Source organism: Ascochyta rabiei, chromosome 14, assembly GCF_004011695.2.
Source record: "Ascochyta rabiei chromosome 14, complete sequence".
NCBI classification, from domain to species: Eukaryota; Fungi; Ascomycota; class Dothideomycetes; order Pleosporales; family Didymellaceae; genus Ascochyta; species Ascochyta rabiei.
In genome coordinates this window covers 854,413-870,609 of record NC_082418.1, presented here as the reverse complement: position 1 = coordinate 870,609, position 16,197 = coordinate 854,413, and the positions used below count along the sequence as shown (strand labels likewise).

General features: G+C 52.4%; 7 protein-coding genes across 7 annotated transcripts, besides 4 other annotated features; 3 read left to right on the top strand and 4 right to left on the bottom strand.

Annotated features, from left to right (window-relative positions):
* Positions 1-109: 109 nt before the first annotated feature.
* Positions 110-129: a tandem repeat.
* A 476-nt stretch (positions 130-605) lies between these two features.
* On the top strand, positions 606-6,112 carry EKO05_0008230 (proteasome component M29; the record flags this gene model as incomplete). The annotated part of the gene is made up of 6 exons (XM_038941229.1): positions 606-773; positions 858-901; positions 953-1,642; positions 1,820-4,429; positions 4,481-4,682; positions 4,736-6,112. 6 exons carry the CDS (start codon positions 606-608, stop codon positions 6,110-6,112), a joined length of 5,091 nt encoding a protein of 1,696 aa, XP_038796686.1.
* A 172-nt stretch (positions 6,113-6,284) lies between these two features.
* Positions 6,285-8,726, bottom strand: EKO05_0008229 (uncharacterized protein; the record flags this gene model as incomplete). The annotated part of the gene is made up of 1 exon (XM_038946477.1): positions 6,285-8,726. One exon carries the CDS (start codon positions 8,724-8,726, stop codon positions 6,285-6,287), a length of 2,442 nt encoding a protein of 813 aa, XP_038796685.1.
* Positions 6,903-6,941: a tandem repeat.
* Positions 8,727-8,894: 168 nt separating the features above from the next.
* Positions 8,895-9,839, bottom strand: EKO05_0008228 (uncharacterized protein; the record flags this gene model as incomplete). The annotated part of the gene is made up of 1 exon (XM_038941378.2): positions 8,895-9,839. The coding sequence occupies one exon, from the start codon at positions 9,837-9,839 to the stop codon at positions 8,895-8,897; it is 945 nt and encodes a 314-aa protein (XP_038796684.2).
* Positions 9,240-9,301: a tandem repeat.
* A 417-nt stretch (positions 9,840-10,256) lies between the features above and the next one.
* EKO05_0008227 (uncharacterized protein) lies at positions 10,257-10,789 on the bottom strand (the record flags this gene model as incomplete). The annotated part of the gene is made up of 2 exons (XM_038941309.1): positions 10,257-10,551; positions 10,605-10,789. The coding sequence occupies 2 exons, from the start codon at positions 10,787-10,789 to the stop codon at positions 10,257-10,259; spliced, it is 480 nt and encodes a 159-aa protein (XP_038796683.1).
* Positions 10,790-11,588: 799 nt separating this feature from the next.
* Positions 11,589-12,881, top strand: EKO05_0008226 (uncharacterized protein; the record flags this gene model as incomplete). Its single annotated transcript, XM_038946476.1, has 1 exon — positions 11,589-12,881. One exon carries the CDS (start codon positions 11,589-11,591, stop codon positions 12,879-12,881), a length of 1,293 nt encoding a protein of 430 aa, XP_038796682.1.
* Positions 12,882-14,226: 1,345 nt separating this feature from the next.
* On the top strand, positions 14,227-14,616 carry EKO05_0008225 (uncharacterized protein; the record flags this gene model as incomplete). Its single annotated transcript, XM_038946475.1, has 1 exon — positions 14,227-14,616. One exon carries the CDS (start codon positions 14,227-14,229, stop codon positions 14,614-14,616), a length of 390 nt encoding a protein of 129 aa, XP_038796681.1.
* A 182-nt stretch (positions 14,617-14,798) lies between these two features.
* Positions 14,799-15,747, bottom strand: EKO05_0008224 (uncharacterized protein; the record flags this gene model as incomplete). The annotated part of the gene is made up of 3 exons (XM_038941463.1): positions 14,799-15,202; positions 15,251-15,600; positions 15,650-15,747. 3 exons carry the CDS (start codon positions 15,745-15,747, stop codon positions 14,799-14,801), a joined length of 852 nt encoding a protein of 283 aa, XP_038796680.1.
* Positions 14,802-14,826: a tandem repeat.
* Positions 15,748-16,197: the final 450 nt, after the last annotated feature.

The following is a 16,197-nucleotide window of genomic DNA, read 5'->3' as shown; positions in this document are numbered from 1 at the left end:
GTGTCTGGCGAGTGGCTGTTGGTATACTTTCAAATCCAGGGGCCACAAGTGTTGGTCGCTACAGAGCCGTGCAGCGTGAAAGGTGGGAACACTGCGAAACGACTGCACAGTGTGTGGTGGTGGTGGTGGCACAAAACGATGGTGGCTTCCGATAGATCTGCGCAAGCTCGGTATGCCTGCTTTGGTTGGATATAATGCGATTTTGTGAAAAGTGAAGCCTGGAACAAGCGCTGAGCGGCGAAAAAGCCTGTGACTGTGGGCAAACAGGGTGCAGCAAACAGAACCTTCGACGTCGACAGAAGCAAGTCGAAGGACGCGACTAATTGTTGCTGCAGGCAGCGCCGTGACGCACTTCAAGAGGCGCGTCCGTGCCACCCTAGCCATTCACTCTAGACACGGCGGCACGACATGTGGCAAGCACCGGACGAACAAGCTTGAGGCGTCTTATTCAAACGCAGAGCCGCAACATCACCCCGGCCGCTCGTCGTTCTCAACAGCTGACAGGTCGCGTTATCCGCCTTCCACTTGCCGTGCATGCTTTGATACATCGCCACATCTCTACAATCCAACCCTCCTTGGGCGTGCTTCCTACCTCACACCTCATCATGGCTGCAGCACAGTCTACAGAAGCCAAAGAGCTTGCTCTGGTGGGCAAGGTCGAGATGCGCATTGCGTTGGCGGATTCAGAAAAGAAGCTTGAAGATCTGCTGAAAGTGTACCTCGCCCCTCTACTACTCAAGCTGGGCTCTGACTATGTGGCTGTAAGAAACAAGGTAAGGTCTTTACCCACTTTGTCGTTTGGCCGTAGGTTCGATTGTTTGCTCGGTGAACATCGCTGATTGCGGTCCATCTTCTAGGTCATCTCCATTTGCCAGCACATCAACACTCGTATCAAATCACAGTACGCCTTGAACACCAGAAACGGCCGCATAGAGAGCTGACCGCTTCCCAGGGACCTCAAACTTCCAGTGGCTGCTCTCCTGAAACAATACAAAGAAAACGCAGATGTAGCCTTAATACGCCACTTCGACATTCTATACATCCAACAAGGCATCTCGCGGCTGCCAGTATCCGATAGATTAGAGCTTCTACCCATTCTGATCCAAGGGATATCTACCGACTACGAGAAGTCTGCTCAGCATGCCTCTCAACTTTTTCACCTCATTCTGCGCCTCCTCGTTCACTTCAAGCTTCCAGCAAGAGGGAACAAAGAAGACAGCGAGCTGAGGTCCACTCTCGGCGTCACTGACGAAGATGCTGCGTTTCTTTCCAAGTGGTTCGGCAAACTTTTGCTTCTCACTTCGGTACGGCAAAGTACGCCTGAAGCCGCAAGCACGACAAGGTGCCCCGGACTATCCGTTGAGGACTACAAATTCCTTACTCAGCAAGGCAAACCGGACGCCTGGGATCCTAGCTCCGATGCCGGGCTTAGTCTGACCGAGTCCAAGGCTCTGGTCACACGACTCCTAGCGAGCGGCATGTTCAAGGACGACGAGAAGTTCCTTCCGGCCTTGTTCGCGTCAGCGGATACCAACTCGCGGATCTCAGAGGTTGGTGAAGACATCCTGAAGCGCGTCACACTGACCCAAGATCTGGAAGACTCCAAATCCGTGGAAGCTCTCTTCGAACTCTACTTTGGCTCGTAAGTGCTCTTGGTTTTCTTAAATACGTGCTGTAGTGTCACATGTCTTACACTGTTGGGCTTGACCAGGCGAACACTATGGACAGCGGTCATCATGTGTCCAACATTACTTCACAGTTTTCAGAACGAAAAGGCCTTGTTCTTGACTTTTGATCCATTTCATTAACATATTGCCAGCGCTTCCCCCGACGGAACATTGCCAGTGAAGACTCCACTGCGGATACGCATACTGAATGTACTGTCAAAGTCGGTCAAATGCACAACATATCCGCACAATATAGCAAAGATTGTCGAAGACGGTCTTCTATCAGCAGAGTTAAACCCAACAAACAAGACCGCTGGTAGGGAGGCCTCTAAATTTCGATCCGCAATCTTCTCTCTCGTCAATTTTGTCGCTCGCCGTGGCGGAGCATCTGACCTCTCTGCAATTGCAGTCGGTCTTGTGGGCAATCTGCGTGCTTTCATCCAGGACCAAGGCTGGCCAGCCGCCGATCGTGATCAGGACATGGAACTGCGCGGTTATGGCTACGAGACAATTGGCCTTTTAGCGAAAGCTGCGCCCGAGAAGATACTCATCGAACCTACACTAGACATGCTCGAGTGGCTGTTTCGATCTCTTCGAGAGGACTCGGCTGGCAAAGATGTCGCTGTTAGCATAGAGGAGGCATTGTCTTCTGTACTTGGCGCATTCTCTAAGCCCTTCGACAAATCAGTTATGCCAAGGTTTCGACAGATTCTGCTACGATATGCTACTGCCGGACAAGTCAACACACCAGCTTCTGCTCATTTTACAAGAAGCACACGCTATGTGGCCACGAGATTTGCTAACAGATGTTTACCATACGAGGATGTTCTCGCAAGATGGATCGATATTCTCGCTGTCAGCGGAGGCTCCGCAGAGCGTCACGAAGTCGTCGAAGAAGGGAGACGAGGGTTGGATCCTTACTGGTTCCAGACGTCAAACATGGCACCCGAGATAGGCCATGAACAGCGGAAGCTCCACTTTCCTGACTTCGATCAGCTCGTCAACTTTATCTTTGCACAAGAAGGAGAAGATGAAGACATCATGGATCTTGAAGGATCGAGTGACGTCCTCACACAAGTTCAGCGCTTTTACCAGCACTACCCAGACGCTTTGCCCACAGTCATCAGCTTCTGCTCCCAAGTTGCTTTACAGTCTGCCCTTGTCGAGAAGAACATCAATGACGACGTCTCGGAAGACTGGGGTCGCAAGCTCGACACTCTGATGTCTACGGATCAACGTGCTAGACAAGCTTTCCGCGCGTTTGCAGCAAACAATTCGCATGGCCGTTCTATTGCTGCTATCATTCGAGCCAGTTTCGACAGACTCACTCGAGACGATGTGAGCGATGTGGGCGATATTGGCAGCACAATGGTGCGACTGCTGTCGCTCTGTCCGCAGCGCTATTGGACCCTTGCGCATTTGATCCAAGACTTCCGTGCATTGGAACCCTCCGTCTTGTCGAATAATCCTGGCCGTCGTCTTGCTGCTGCCCACACGTACGGTCTTCTGGCATCTCATCCAGATTGTGATCAGGCAGCGGTTCAGACTTCACAGACCCGTTTCTTCGACAAGCTCGGCACCTGGAAGACAGCTGTTGGCGCAGACATTAACCAAATCAGCGGCATCATCATTGCTCTTGGTTTCTACTTCAGTAGAACGCACTGGAGGGGTAGCAAGTCGGCCAGTGATATCCCAGAAGATCATCCTGTCCATCGGTTGCTGCAGACTCTGGTTGAGATTATGAAAGACACACGAGACGCAATGCTTAAGACCGCAACATTCTCATGCATTGACCAGCTCAGTCTATTTCATGTCATCGCGCCTTCAACCGTCTCGAATTATGCAAAAATTGAGGATGTTGCTGCACAGATCTACGAGTCGGCAAAAACTGGAGTTACAAGTGCCATACTGGCGCTGGGTCACCTGTCGATGATTACTGACGAAAGCGAAGAGAATGAAGAAGCGACAGATTACAAGCTCATTGGTGACAAGCTGTGCGAGCTCCATGAAGTTCGCCAGCCCGAGGTGCAGTTCTCAGTAGGTGAAGCACTGAGCTGTTTCGCAATCGGCTGGGATTCAAAGGCTTTGATCGCTGAACTCGACATCCTACATCCGGAACAACCTGAAGACCCATGGGATGCACCCTTGCGGACACCGACTGGACCAACACGTGAAAGGACACTAAAAGCTACTTTAGAAAAGACACTGAAGGGATGCGTGCAGACCAAGCCTTCGTTAAAGAAAGCGTCGGTCATTTGGTTGCTGTGTCTACTGCAGTACTGTGGCCACGAGCCTGAAATGCAGGGCTACCTCGGTCAGTGCCAGGTCGCCTTCAAGAGCTGTCTTTCCGATCGTGACGAGGTTGTTCAGGAAGCCGCATCTCGGGGTCTTGGTCTTGTCTATGAGAAGGGTGATCGGGAACTCAAGGATGACCTTGTTCGCGATCTCGTTGGTTCGTTCTCCGACAATAAATCCAAGATGTCAGGCACAGTGTCTGAAGACACACAGCTCTTCGAACCTGGTGCGTTGCCTACAGGCGACGGGAAGTCTATCACAACGTACAAAGACATCATGAGCCTTGCGGCTGAAGTTGGTGATTCAAGCCTTGTGTACCGCTTCATGTCCATGGCATCCAACAACTCTATCTGGTCCAGTCGAGCGGCCTTTGGTCGATTCGGCCTCAGCAACATCTTCTCAGACTCGAGCGTCGATGGCTACCTGGCGCAGAACCCAAAACTGTATCCAAAGCTTTATCGTTACCGGTGTGTACATTCATGTATTACTCTTAGTATCAGCTGTACTAACACAATCAGTTTTGATCCAAATCCAAACGTCCAGCGCTCCATGAATGACATCTGGAACGCACTAGTCAAAGACTCATCTGCTACTATCGACAAGTACTTTGACGCAATCATGGACGATCTCCTTGTAAGCATCTTAGCAAAAGAGTGGCGTGTACGACAAGCTACGTGCGCTGCGGTAGCCGACCTTATCCAAGGACGAGGCATCGACAAGGTAAGCCAAACCCTGTACATTGAAGCTTCCAGACAACTATTGACTTTATGCAGTACGAGAAGTATCTGACATCCGTTTGGGACAAATGCTTCAAGGTCCTCGATGACATCAAAGAGACCGTCCGTGTCGCCGCTGCATCTCTCGCACGCGTGCTGACCGCGATCCTCACCCGCTCACTCGAAGCTGGCGATGCATCAATCAAAACAGCCAACGCTCAACTATCCCGCGTTCTCCCTTTTCTGTTCTCGACATCCGGTCTCGAGTCTTCAGCTGAGGAAGTACGCATGTTCTCTGTACACACACTCCTTCAGATCGTCAAGAAGGCGAGTGCCAAAACTCTGAACCCGCACGTTCCCGAGCTGGTCGAGCGCCTGCTGGGACTACTGAGTAGTTTGGAGCCTGAGGCTGTGAACTACATTCACCTGAATGCTTCAAAGTACAATCTCACAGCCCAGAAGATCGACGACATGCGCCTCGCCTCCGTGCGCTCATCGCCCCTCACCGAGTCGATAGAGCGCTGTCTCGATCTTGCAGATGCGGAGACCATGAAAGCACTCATCCCTCGCCTCGAGGCCGCCATGAAATCTGCTGTCGGCCTTCCAAGCAAAGTGGGTTGTAGCCGCATTCTTGTCACGCTGGCAACACGACACCGCTTCCTTTTCGGCCCTTACGCCGACTATTTCCTCAAGCTAATCCACAAGCACATCCACGACCGCAATGAGACCGTGTCATCCTCGTACGCTGCCGCAGCCGGCTACGTTGCGCGTCTGGCATCCGACAAACAACTTCTTTCCACCATCACCTTCGCCAAAACGCAGTACTTCGAAACGGAAGAAGGAAGCGACCGCGCGCGCCTACTCTCCGGCGACATCATTCACGCCATCAGCCAGCACGCCACAGACCGCTTCACCAGCCTAGCCTCGGAGCTACTCCCTTTTGTATTCCTCGCCAAGCACGACGCAGAGGATAACGTGAACAAGGTGTTCACCGAGACATGGGACGAGCACGTCGCCGGCCCCCGCAGCGTGGCGCTGTACCTCGCCGAGATCCTCGCCCTGTGCGACACACATCTCGAGAGCAGACAGTGGGCCATCAAGCACACGGCTGCCAAAGCCGTTGCCGACGCCGTACTGTCCATCACCTCGGCCGTCGGGAGCGAGAACCTGGACAAGGCGTCAGCGGACAAGATCTGGCCCGTGCTGGATAAGGCGCTGAGTGGTAAGAGCTGGGACGGAAAGGAGGTTGTGCTGGATGCTTTTGTCAGGTTTGTGGAGCGCGGGGACGCGTGGTGGAAAGAGGAGGGTAAGGGGGCGAGGGTCAAGGAGCTGGAGAAGGTGGCTACGAGGGAGGCGAAGAGGAAGGAGGGGGCTAATGAGAAGGTCGTTAGGCCTGCGTTGGAGAAGTTGAAGGAGCATTCGGGTAGTGCGTAGAGACCATATAGAGTGGAGACGGTGGAAGATGTGTAGCGCTCTGCTTTGTGTTTCCCGTTGACGACTTTTCGTGGAATATCTAGCATTGAGCTGACTCCAACAATTATTCAATCGAGTGCATTATACTAGCGCACTGTCTATCTGTGCTAACAATTGTGTTATCATTGAGACTTCAGGCGTCCTCAAACCACTCCTCGGGGCACTCTGCCTCACCCACTCCTTCGTCCACCATACTCTGCGTTCTATTGTCCTGTACACCCAGCTCATCACCGCCATTACCAAGAGCGATGATCTGCTCATCATCAGCAAACCTCACTCTCCTCCCTGCTTCTTCATCAACACCAGGCTGGGCTTCAGAAGCCGTCTTCGCCGCCTCCTCCGCATCAAGTAGGTTCTGCGCAAGCGCTGTTGCGCTCGCAATACTCATTCTCTGTGCACTGTCTCTCCGCCAATTGTCTACCTTCTCTGTACCCGAGACCGCGATCTCAGCTCCGTCGAGGGGTGGGGCCCGACTAGCTGGGTTGTCTTGAAACAGAGGATCGTTCATCTTTGCACCGTAATGACCCAAAACTGCAGAGTCTGGGTGTGTGGTCGGTGGTGGTGAGTACTCGGAAAGTGATGAAAGATCGCGATCTGAGGCCAGAGAAGGACCTGAGGATGGTCGGAGCGCAGGTGAGGACGGAAAAGTGTATGGGACGGTAGAATACGGGACGCCTTCTATTGTGTGGCCGCTGGATTTGGACTGTGCCTGGGGCGAGCCATGTGGGGACTGGTCTAGTGTGGAAGTTTTTGGCTGTGACGGCTGTGATGGCCGTGACGGCTGTGATGGACTTGCAGGTCGGGATGTTTGCAGTGGCAAAGAGAGTGCTGGAGACATGTCTGGAGCGTCTCTTGGTGTGGCTGGTGGTCCTCTTCGTGGCGATGGTACCTCAGGAGTGCTCTTACTCGGTGTCGTGCTTCTTAGCTGATCGATGGAAGGCATAATTTGCGGTAACAGGGTGAGAGAACCGCTGTGTGGGAATTTCAACGCTTTGTGCATACCCTCTCCTGGGCTCAGATGATCCGAAATCAATGTCTTAGTTGGGGTCATCGGAAGGAAGGGCTGACTGATTTTCTGTCTTTGCAAATCTGTGTAGCGCTCTGCCAATCTTCCGATTTCTTGTGGAGTGAAATTGTTTGGACTGTCTTTTCCGCTCCCATCAAGGCCTTCTGTGCTCCACGACTGTTTGGAATGCGCTTGAAAGCCTTCGATATCTGGAATATGGCTAGTTGATGCCTTCGTGAGATGAGAAGACGAGCCTATGGTAGAAAATGTATTGTTGAAAAGTGGAATTGGGAGGCTCTTCAATAGGGTAGTACTAAGCTCTCTCCCGCTGGGTGTTCTGCTTCGAGGGTTTAACATACCCAGGGGTGTGTTCTCGGGCCAGAGGGTTACGGATTTCTGGTCGTACGAAGGTGGCTTACTCGCAGGAGGTAGTGTTGATTGCCTTTGCCCCAGCTTCTCAAGCTTCTTTTCATTGTTTTCCGCTCCACTGACTTGCTGTCTCATTCTCGTCGATAGCTTTGCCGCTGCCACCTCGTCTTGCAGTACCATTTCTGTCTTCCTGTTCACGTCGCTGTAGTCAATATTCCCCCCTCGATCTCTCAGATTGTACCTCCTGTTGATTTCCGGTAAGATATTTGACGATTGGTCGGCTGTGGAGGACCGCGGGGCGGTCTCCTTGCTCGATTCTGAAACCTCCTTACTTTGTAAGCCTCCTACCGGAGCAGTTTTTTCGGCTGCAACCATACTCTTCAATGCTTCAAGGCTATAACCCTCAAAGCCGACGGTGAGTTTCCCCTGAAGTGTTGGCTTCGGACCTTCCGAGCTTCCCTGTGCATTCTTGTTCTTGTCTGTCTCCTGCTGAAAATTCCTCGCTCGCTTCAAATCGGCTGCGAGCTCCTCAGCAATGATTCGATCGAGTCGAGCTCGAGCAGCGCTGAGATCCTCTTCAGGGCTTCCCAAGCTCTGCTGGTCAGGACTGGTTGTCCTTGGCTTTTTCTTTGACCCACTTGGTCCAGCCTCCGCCTCATACGGTCGTTTCGCCAGGCCGCTAGAACCAGGCAACGACGGGTCGCTTTCACGGATGTTATTGGTCAAAATGTTGGCGTTGAATTTTGGTTCCACAGGAGCTTCACTTTCGTACCATCGCGTGATTGCTACTTCGACGTTCCACCAAGATTTGTACAGTAAGCCAACTGCAACAAGTCTGCTCTGGTTTATTGTCTCCATGACGTTCGCTACAAGTTGCTCCTGATAATCCGACAGTCCTTCGACGGAAGCCTCGTCTCGATTCGTGATGTCCATCATGCCTCTGACCTGAATGTCATGACTGTATCTGAACAAGATGGCTACAACATCTGACACATGTTTCTGACTGTCGAGATGGAGTGTATTGCCTAGGTCTTTGAGGCTGACGTCGTTGCTATCCATGCCTTGTACCTTTTCAAAATATTCTTTCTGAAGCTCCATGTTGTCAACGAGGTTCATGACAGCCTGTATCTCTCCAGTCTGCAGGGCATTGTGCGCTCCCCCCAAAGGCTTGTCTCGACTTGCGGACAACAGCAAGTCCATAAGAGAGTTCTTTATCTGTTGTTTGCTGGCATCCCCCTCTTGTAGCGAACGAATCCGATCGGTGATCTTCCTCTTGCGGTGCTTTTTCCACGTGTGAGCAGAAGCATTGGCAGTACTTTGGATAAGGCGAAATCTATCAGTCGCAATTTCTCTCTCCGATTTAGCAAGCTATGCTATAATCTTCGAATTTCCGCTGCTGCTCGAAGCTGTTGCTTTCGTCTGGGCTAGTCGTTGCTCACGCCTTTCCAGGGAAGTAATTTGATCAGCTAGCTCCATTGTAACTGCGTCCAGTTTGACACCATCGAATCTGTCGCGGCGAATGGAGTCCTTGAGCGAGACCCATGCTTTATCCATAGTGTCAAGCTGATTTGCTTTTTGGAAGGCTTCGAGATTTATACGGTCTTCTTCCGAGTGTACAGCGTAGGATCCCCTGATTCTTTTGTTGAGCGTTGTATCAGTCTTACTGACACTGCCTCCAAGTCTGATGTCGAACATCCTGCTTTCGTGTGGGCGCTCTGCCTCTACCTCTGTGTCTGGATCTGCTAATTGCTCTTCCACAGCCTTCATCTTGCCTCGTTTTTTTGCACTCATTGTCGGTTCTGTGTCTTGCGGTATGCTTCCCGATCCTGTCTCGGATGCTTCGCCTCCATCTTGGTCATGTTTTGGGTCGATATCCATTCGTTCAGCGTCCAAGCGGATTGTGTTGAGGTCTCTATGATCATATGCCATTTCCTGAAGTTCTCGCAGCTTTTCCGTATCAACATCGGCCTTACTCCACGCCAGTCTGCCAGTCTCGTATATGTATCGCCATTTATTGCGTCCGAGCGGTGTTTCGTCCTTGACCACACTCTCTCTGCGATTGCCAGGAGGTGTACTCAAAGTGATAGACTCTGTTATGTACGACAGGTCGTACGAGCTGACCGCAAAAAGTGTTGGGCCGTTGAAAGCTTGCATCCCGTGCATGCCGCCGAGGAACATCTCGACATTGCGCGTGCCACCGATGTAACAAACAAGACCGGTTCCGTTGCTGAAGAAGTTGGAGATGTATACGCAGCACATTCGGCCGTTCGTGTCGTATTGAGATTCTGGATCTTCTGCACACTCGTTCTGCATCCAAGGGTCTTCTGCGGCCAGAGTTTGTATTCTTCTTTTGAGCTCAAGGTTCTTATCGTAGATACTAGGCAAGTAAGCACATGAGACACTAGCAGGCAGCCACAAACTCACAATAGCATGCATACCTGGCATGAACCCAAGCCCCAAGCTTCTTCCTAAGATCGCGGTTCGCTTGCACCAACGCTTTCCTTGGAAACAGCGCTTTCCTTAGATCCATCCGACATGGTGTGTGCGGTGGGGTAGAGATAGAAACTAATTCGATGATGCTGAATCTTTTGCTGGGAATTGCTATTGCGGCGTGTGAAGGTGACGTGGACGAAGCGTTTAGGCAGTACGAGTGGAGGAACAAGCACGAAGGAACGCTGGTATGCAGCTGCCGATTTGATTCGAACCCCTACTCGCCGCACAGCATCGGGTTCAGTGTTCGGACATGATCTTTTCGTCGCCGATCCTCTGCGTGAAAGCTACTTTGCGCTGCTTGATTCTCCAGATGCCACTTGCACCCGGGACACCCTCGCAGTCACCATTACTGGCTTCTTGAAGCACCATATCGTCAATGTACCTGCCGTAAGCACATAGTAGCTTGCCTTCGTGCAGGCCTCGCCCAAAATGTGCGCCCTGGAAGTAAGTGATTGCGTGCGCAGTTCTCCCTGTTTTGTCGAAGACTATCCTCTGCGTTGTAAGGTTGTGATGAGTTCGGACTGGGCCCAGACTAAGACGTGATTAGAACCCAGATCAGAGAGGAGGCCCAGGAAGTTTTAATACCGATTACGAATGGCTCTTGCAACTGCTTCGACGCCCTGCAGATCCGAGTTGAAGGGGTAGTCTGCGCTAACATCCTGGACGAAGACCTTATCCAAAAGCGCAAAGTCCTTCGCATCTAGTGACTCGCAATAGCGCGATATAACGTTCTTGATGGCGAGGACATCAAGTGGGTTGACTTTGGACATGATGGCGGACTTCGATGTTGGAACGTAGTTGCACTCAGCTTCTCATATAAACTCCTCCGGAACCCCGCATTGGGCTATCCGAACAGCTCTAACATGCTCAATACATCGTCAGTAAAAGTCTCGGACGCTTTCTATCATGTGGAAAGGATTGCTTTATCTCAGGGCCAAGATATGGTGAAGATTAAGGGGGAGGTTCGTCGTCAGCCCAGTAGGGCTTTTCGTTCTGCGTTCAACGGCGACACGAAGTTTCCCAGTCTGGAAGTTTGATCTCCCTCTCTCACCGCAACACGACAACAAGATAGTTTGGCACTCAACACCAGTCGCTGCGCTTTATGGGGCTCACTTTCATGCGCACTTCTCACCATTATTTTGTAACGCAGAATCAACCACGAAGATGAGTGCGTCATGATCAATGCCCAATCCTGGGTCCTTCACTGCTGAGCTTGCTTGTCAAGAACCATTAATCCCAATGCGTACCCTGATTGCCAGTCAACATGAACGTGCTGCTCAAAATATGATATCCCGGACCTGAACCTGACTGCCGTAAGACTCCCGACCGGCTATGTGGCTCTACGTTGATGTTTTACACTCGGTTCCCCGACTCTGCCGATGGCGTATCAAGTGCTTACCACCGAACACGTCTATCTACATACATAAGCACGACTTTGGCCAAGCAAGATGTCGAAAATCCAAACTTCTTTTAGTGAAAACGATATTGACGACCTTGACCCAGGCTAAACAAAGCATTTTAGCTTCGACCCCGTACTAACTGCAGCTCCTACATCTTGTGCTATTCATTATGTCGGGCACTAAACCACTGCGCATAACCATCCTCGGCGGTGGTATAGCCGGTCTTACAACAGCCCTCTCCCTCACAAAATTTGCCCCTTCCAACTCGCCACCACCTCTCATTACAATATACGAGATCCGCCCACAGCCCGCAACAATCGGCGGTGCCGTGAACCTCACCCCAAACGCCCTGCGTCTGCTCTCTCACCTAGGCGCCCTACAAGAGATCCGAGCCGCAAACTATGGCGCAGAGTGCTCGGCTGTCGAAGTCTTCGACATTTACAGCGGGACCAAGATTGCCGAGTCAAGTTTCCGAGGACCAGATGGCAAAGGACTGGGCAAACCACCCTTCACAGCCTTGCGAATAACACGCGGCGAAGCCCTCAAGGGTGTACTCTCCGCGATTGCCAAAGCTCCAAACATCACTTTGACCTGTGGCAAAAAGACAGCCAAAATCCACGAGACAGAAACCGATGTGACACTCACTTTCGCAGACGGCACGACAAGCACATCCGACATCCTGATCGGCTGCGACGGCATCCACAGCGTCGCACGACTCACACACGTCGAGCCCGAGCGCACAGCAACCTACTCCGGTATATGCAACGCTTTTGGTTTCTCCCCACTCAGACCGCATCAAACGCCTCACTTCGAAGCCTCCGGGATGAACTTTGCGCGCGGCGGCATGCTCTTGACATCCTTCCATAGTGCAGAGAAGGACAGCATATACGTCGGCGCGCTGATGCAAGTCCCCGCCCCCGAGGTCGAGAGCAGAGACGGCTGGAAAGCGATAGGTGCCGACGCAGAGAAGACGAGGAGCGACATATTACAACGGTACTCCGGGGCCAAGGAGCCAGCGATCGAAGAGTGGATCAAAGAAGCGCAGGATCTGTATCTGTGGCCTGTGTTCACGCTCTCCAGGAGTGGGAAGTGGGCTACAGATAGGGTCATGCTGATTGGCGATTCTGCGCACGCTATGCCGCCGCAGGGAGAAAGCACAGGGATTGTGTTTGAAGACGGAGTGCTGTTCTCGCGAGTTTTGGCCCGGTGGATGGAGAAGAGTGGGAATGGGAGTGATGGGACGCCTGTCAAAGAAGCGTTTGATGTGTATGAGACGTTGAGGAGGGCGCGAATTGAGACGGCGTGGGATGAGAGCCAGAGTGTGGTTAAGACTGTGCAGGAGGTGGGATGGTTTGGGCATCGCATCAAGATGAATGTTGTACCGTGGTATTTGTGGTGGACGAGGGGATATCGGGAGAAGCACTTTGTGGAAGACGTTACGACCTGTGAGATAGGATACTGATCCAGATAGCGTGTAATAACTATCCAAATCACTGTTTGTCGAAGCTGAAAAGTTGTTCTATATCCAAAGCAGTTCAAGGGCCTGAAAGCTTACCGTGCGTGGTAGAAGTGGCAGTGTTGTCTGGTCGTTCTTCGTAGCTTATGCTCCTCTGCGCCGCCATCTGCATTGGAGTTGTGAGTGGAGACCAGAGGTCCAATAACTTGAGTTTATTAGCTTTGTGCTACCACACCTATCTCCGAAAGCCTAACGCCACCCAAACGACACTTTCCATGAGTTTGAAAGCACCATACAATCGCAGCAGCTCCCCGTCAAGCAGCTATTACCTTTTCAGGCAAGACAAGAGTTTTCCGTCGATGGCTGTGGAGCTTGAAGGTTGATCCATGAAAGATCGTGATGGTTGTCGTAAACGAAGGCACTCACCCGTCGTTTTCCAGGATATGCTGCGCTTTGCACCAATCGCAAACTGACACCACAAAAATGGTTGCATAATGTGGGCTCATGCGCAAGGAAGGCTTTCCAGGAATTCCCTAATGCGCGGCCATCAAGAGTAGGGTTGCATGGAATTGGCTGCTTTAGGGTGGGTTTGAACTGTGAGCAGTCCAGATTAGGCGTTTTGAGCGAGGCTGTCGCGGGAAGGACGATTCCATGTGTGACTAGCAGTGCCGAACGAATCAGTCTGCGCAGTTGATGCTAATCCTTACTTTTTTGTGCGGGCTCTGCCGGTATTGTTAAACTCGGGACTTCTCACAGTCCAACGACGTTCGTCGAAGTGCCCAGCAGCCCATGACTGGAGGTAAGAATACTGCGGGCTCGAGAAACGCGACGACATCTATATATGAGGCGAGGAAAAGACACAAACGCCTTCGCACAACGAAGGCGCTCTCTTGCCAAGCACGCACCCTCCTCGGGCTCAATTCTCACCGGCACACCACCCTATCCAAGCTCCAACCAATGAGCACACCTGAATTGTCCTTCAAACGCACGTGATCGCACGACGCTGTACCAACCCCCCAAACGCTAACAAGTCTTTCTTCCAGTTCGCAGGCGTTCGCGCTCCAGCAATCGACAGCCTTGCTGTGGTACTTGCCTGAAGCGGCAAGTCATGCACAAGAGGGAAGTTCGAAAGGCTGGAGAACTGACTCGTGTTTAGCGTGCACCACCGACCGAGGCTGCTGAGCAAGCAGAGAGCTGTGGGTACCAGTAGACGAGTGAGGAGCTCTAGGGGGACGACGATGACTTCATTTCCGTAGACCATGGTGTTCTTGTGACAGCAACCGCACCTGCAACACATCACCACCTCTTCACCACAAGCTCATAGCTGTCTCTTACAACCACCACACCCATCATGCCGACTCCTCAGCCTACGCCTCCCAAGAACCTGCGCAACACGTACATCGCGCCCCAAGCGCCCTACCTCAAACCGATCCTCATCTGTGGCGTCATCATGGCGCTGTCCTCGCGCCGCGAAGTCATTTCCCCTGGCTCGCCTCTGTACGACTACGCTCTGTCGCGGCTGTCCGCCAACGGCCTCAAGTACGCTTCGTGGGCGCAGAGCGGGCTGTTCTACTTCTTGTTTGGCGCGCATGCAATTGAGACGGCTGTGTTTACGAAGCGGCTGAGCAAGCATGGAGTCGAGGTTTTGAGCGCGAGTTGGTGGAAGTGGATGGCCACGTGCTTCGTGGGCGGCAAGTACTGCTTTGTGCATTTTGATCGCTTGGTGGGCAAGTTCGATTAGGTGGAGTCTTGTGGTGATAGGATCGAAGAAAGTATTTCAATTGTGTATATCATTTGATACCTTGTTCGCTGCAACCCTGATAAAGCACACGAAAACGCCTGATGCCCATGCTCTTACGAAGATACAAGATTTACATCGCCCATGAGGGACTCTCTGAACCCTCCACTCCTTTCACGACAACCTTACTGCTGCTGCTGCTGCTTCTTCTGCGCGTTTGGACCCATCTCCTTGCTAAAAGCAAAGTACGACACCTCCAGGCTAGTCAGGGCTCGGATGCCAACAAGCAGAATCAAGAACAGCGGGATAATAGCAGCGAAGCCCATAAACAGGCCAGGTGTGAAGTACTGGTACCTCTCGAAGAGACCACCCTCGTTGCTGGTCGAGTTTGCACGCTTGTAGTGCGCAGAGGTGTCACGCTTCAGCTCCATCTGCACGGCATCGCCAAAGGAGTTCTCCATCTCGTAGGTGTGCTGCTCGGCCTCGAGCTGGGCCTTGGCTTGTGACTCGGTGGGAGGGGTGGTGATGTAGATGACGGTATAGTCTTGCGACTCGGCGTACTTGGAGAAGCTGTCTTCAAGGAATTGGTCTGTGGATGTTATTGGATGCAGACTTGTTTTCGATGGGTCGAGCGTACCTTGTTGTCCCATATACAGCTCCCTTAGCGCCTTGGACACTGGCGGTGTGTCGAGTTGTACAGTCTTGACAGAGCCGCACTTTGTCTCGAGGTACTTGGTGATCTCGGCCACATCAACCTTTCCAACGACGTCTGGGACGGAAACGGTCGACTTGACTTGTTCGTGCTGGCCAGCCATGTACTGCCTCAACCGTGGCGTCGAGCGTCCGTCTGCGTAGTCGGCAGCGGAGACACCCTCTTGCTCAACAACGACGTAGTTGTTCGTCGGGCATTCCTTCAGGGCTTCCAGCACATCAGCGGTGATGCTGGTCGACTGGGCAATCGATGCGCCAGAGGACTCCAGTAGCAAGCTGCAGACATTAGCGTCGAAGCGTGAGGACCAGCTGCGGCGAGGCGTACTCAGCGGTAGAGAACAGGAAGAAGGGCGATGTGTTGCTGAAGGCGAGCGCCGAGGGTAGCGACGCCAGAGCGAGAGCGCCGATCAGTGTCTTGGCCATGTTGTCGTCGGCTCGTGGTGTTGAGGGTCGGCGATGATACGAAGCTCTGCCACGATGCCTGCCGCTGCGATGCTGCCGCGATGCTCTGGGCCGAAGATAACCCGCCACCGCCTGCTATGACGCGCTGTCACAGAAATTCCGCCGTATCGCGACTACGGGCGAGCACAGTCAGAGGCTCTCAGCTGCACTGCGCCACTCGACTCCGGGCCTGAAATTCACTGGACCCTTGCACTCGGAGCCCTGCCGCCTGTGACGGGTTTTGACTCATTAGCAATCGAGTGCGCTTTCTGGAACCTCGCGCTAGCCTTCTTTCCTTAGGCAATAGGCAATATAATTATTGCACGCCACTTGCACTCTTCCCCACCACAAAGCTTCCACAGCCCGACCTTTTCTTTTTGCGTTTACCAGGCCGTACATTTATCAGAGCCTGGACATTATTTCTTACATTTC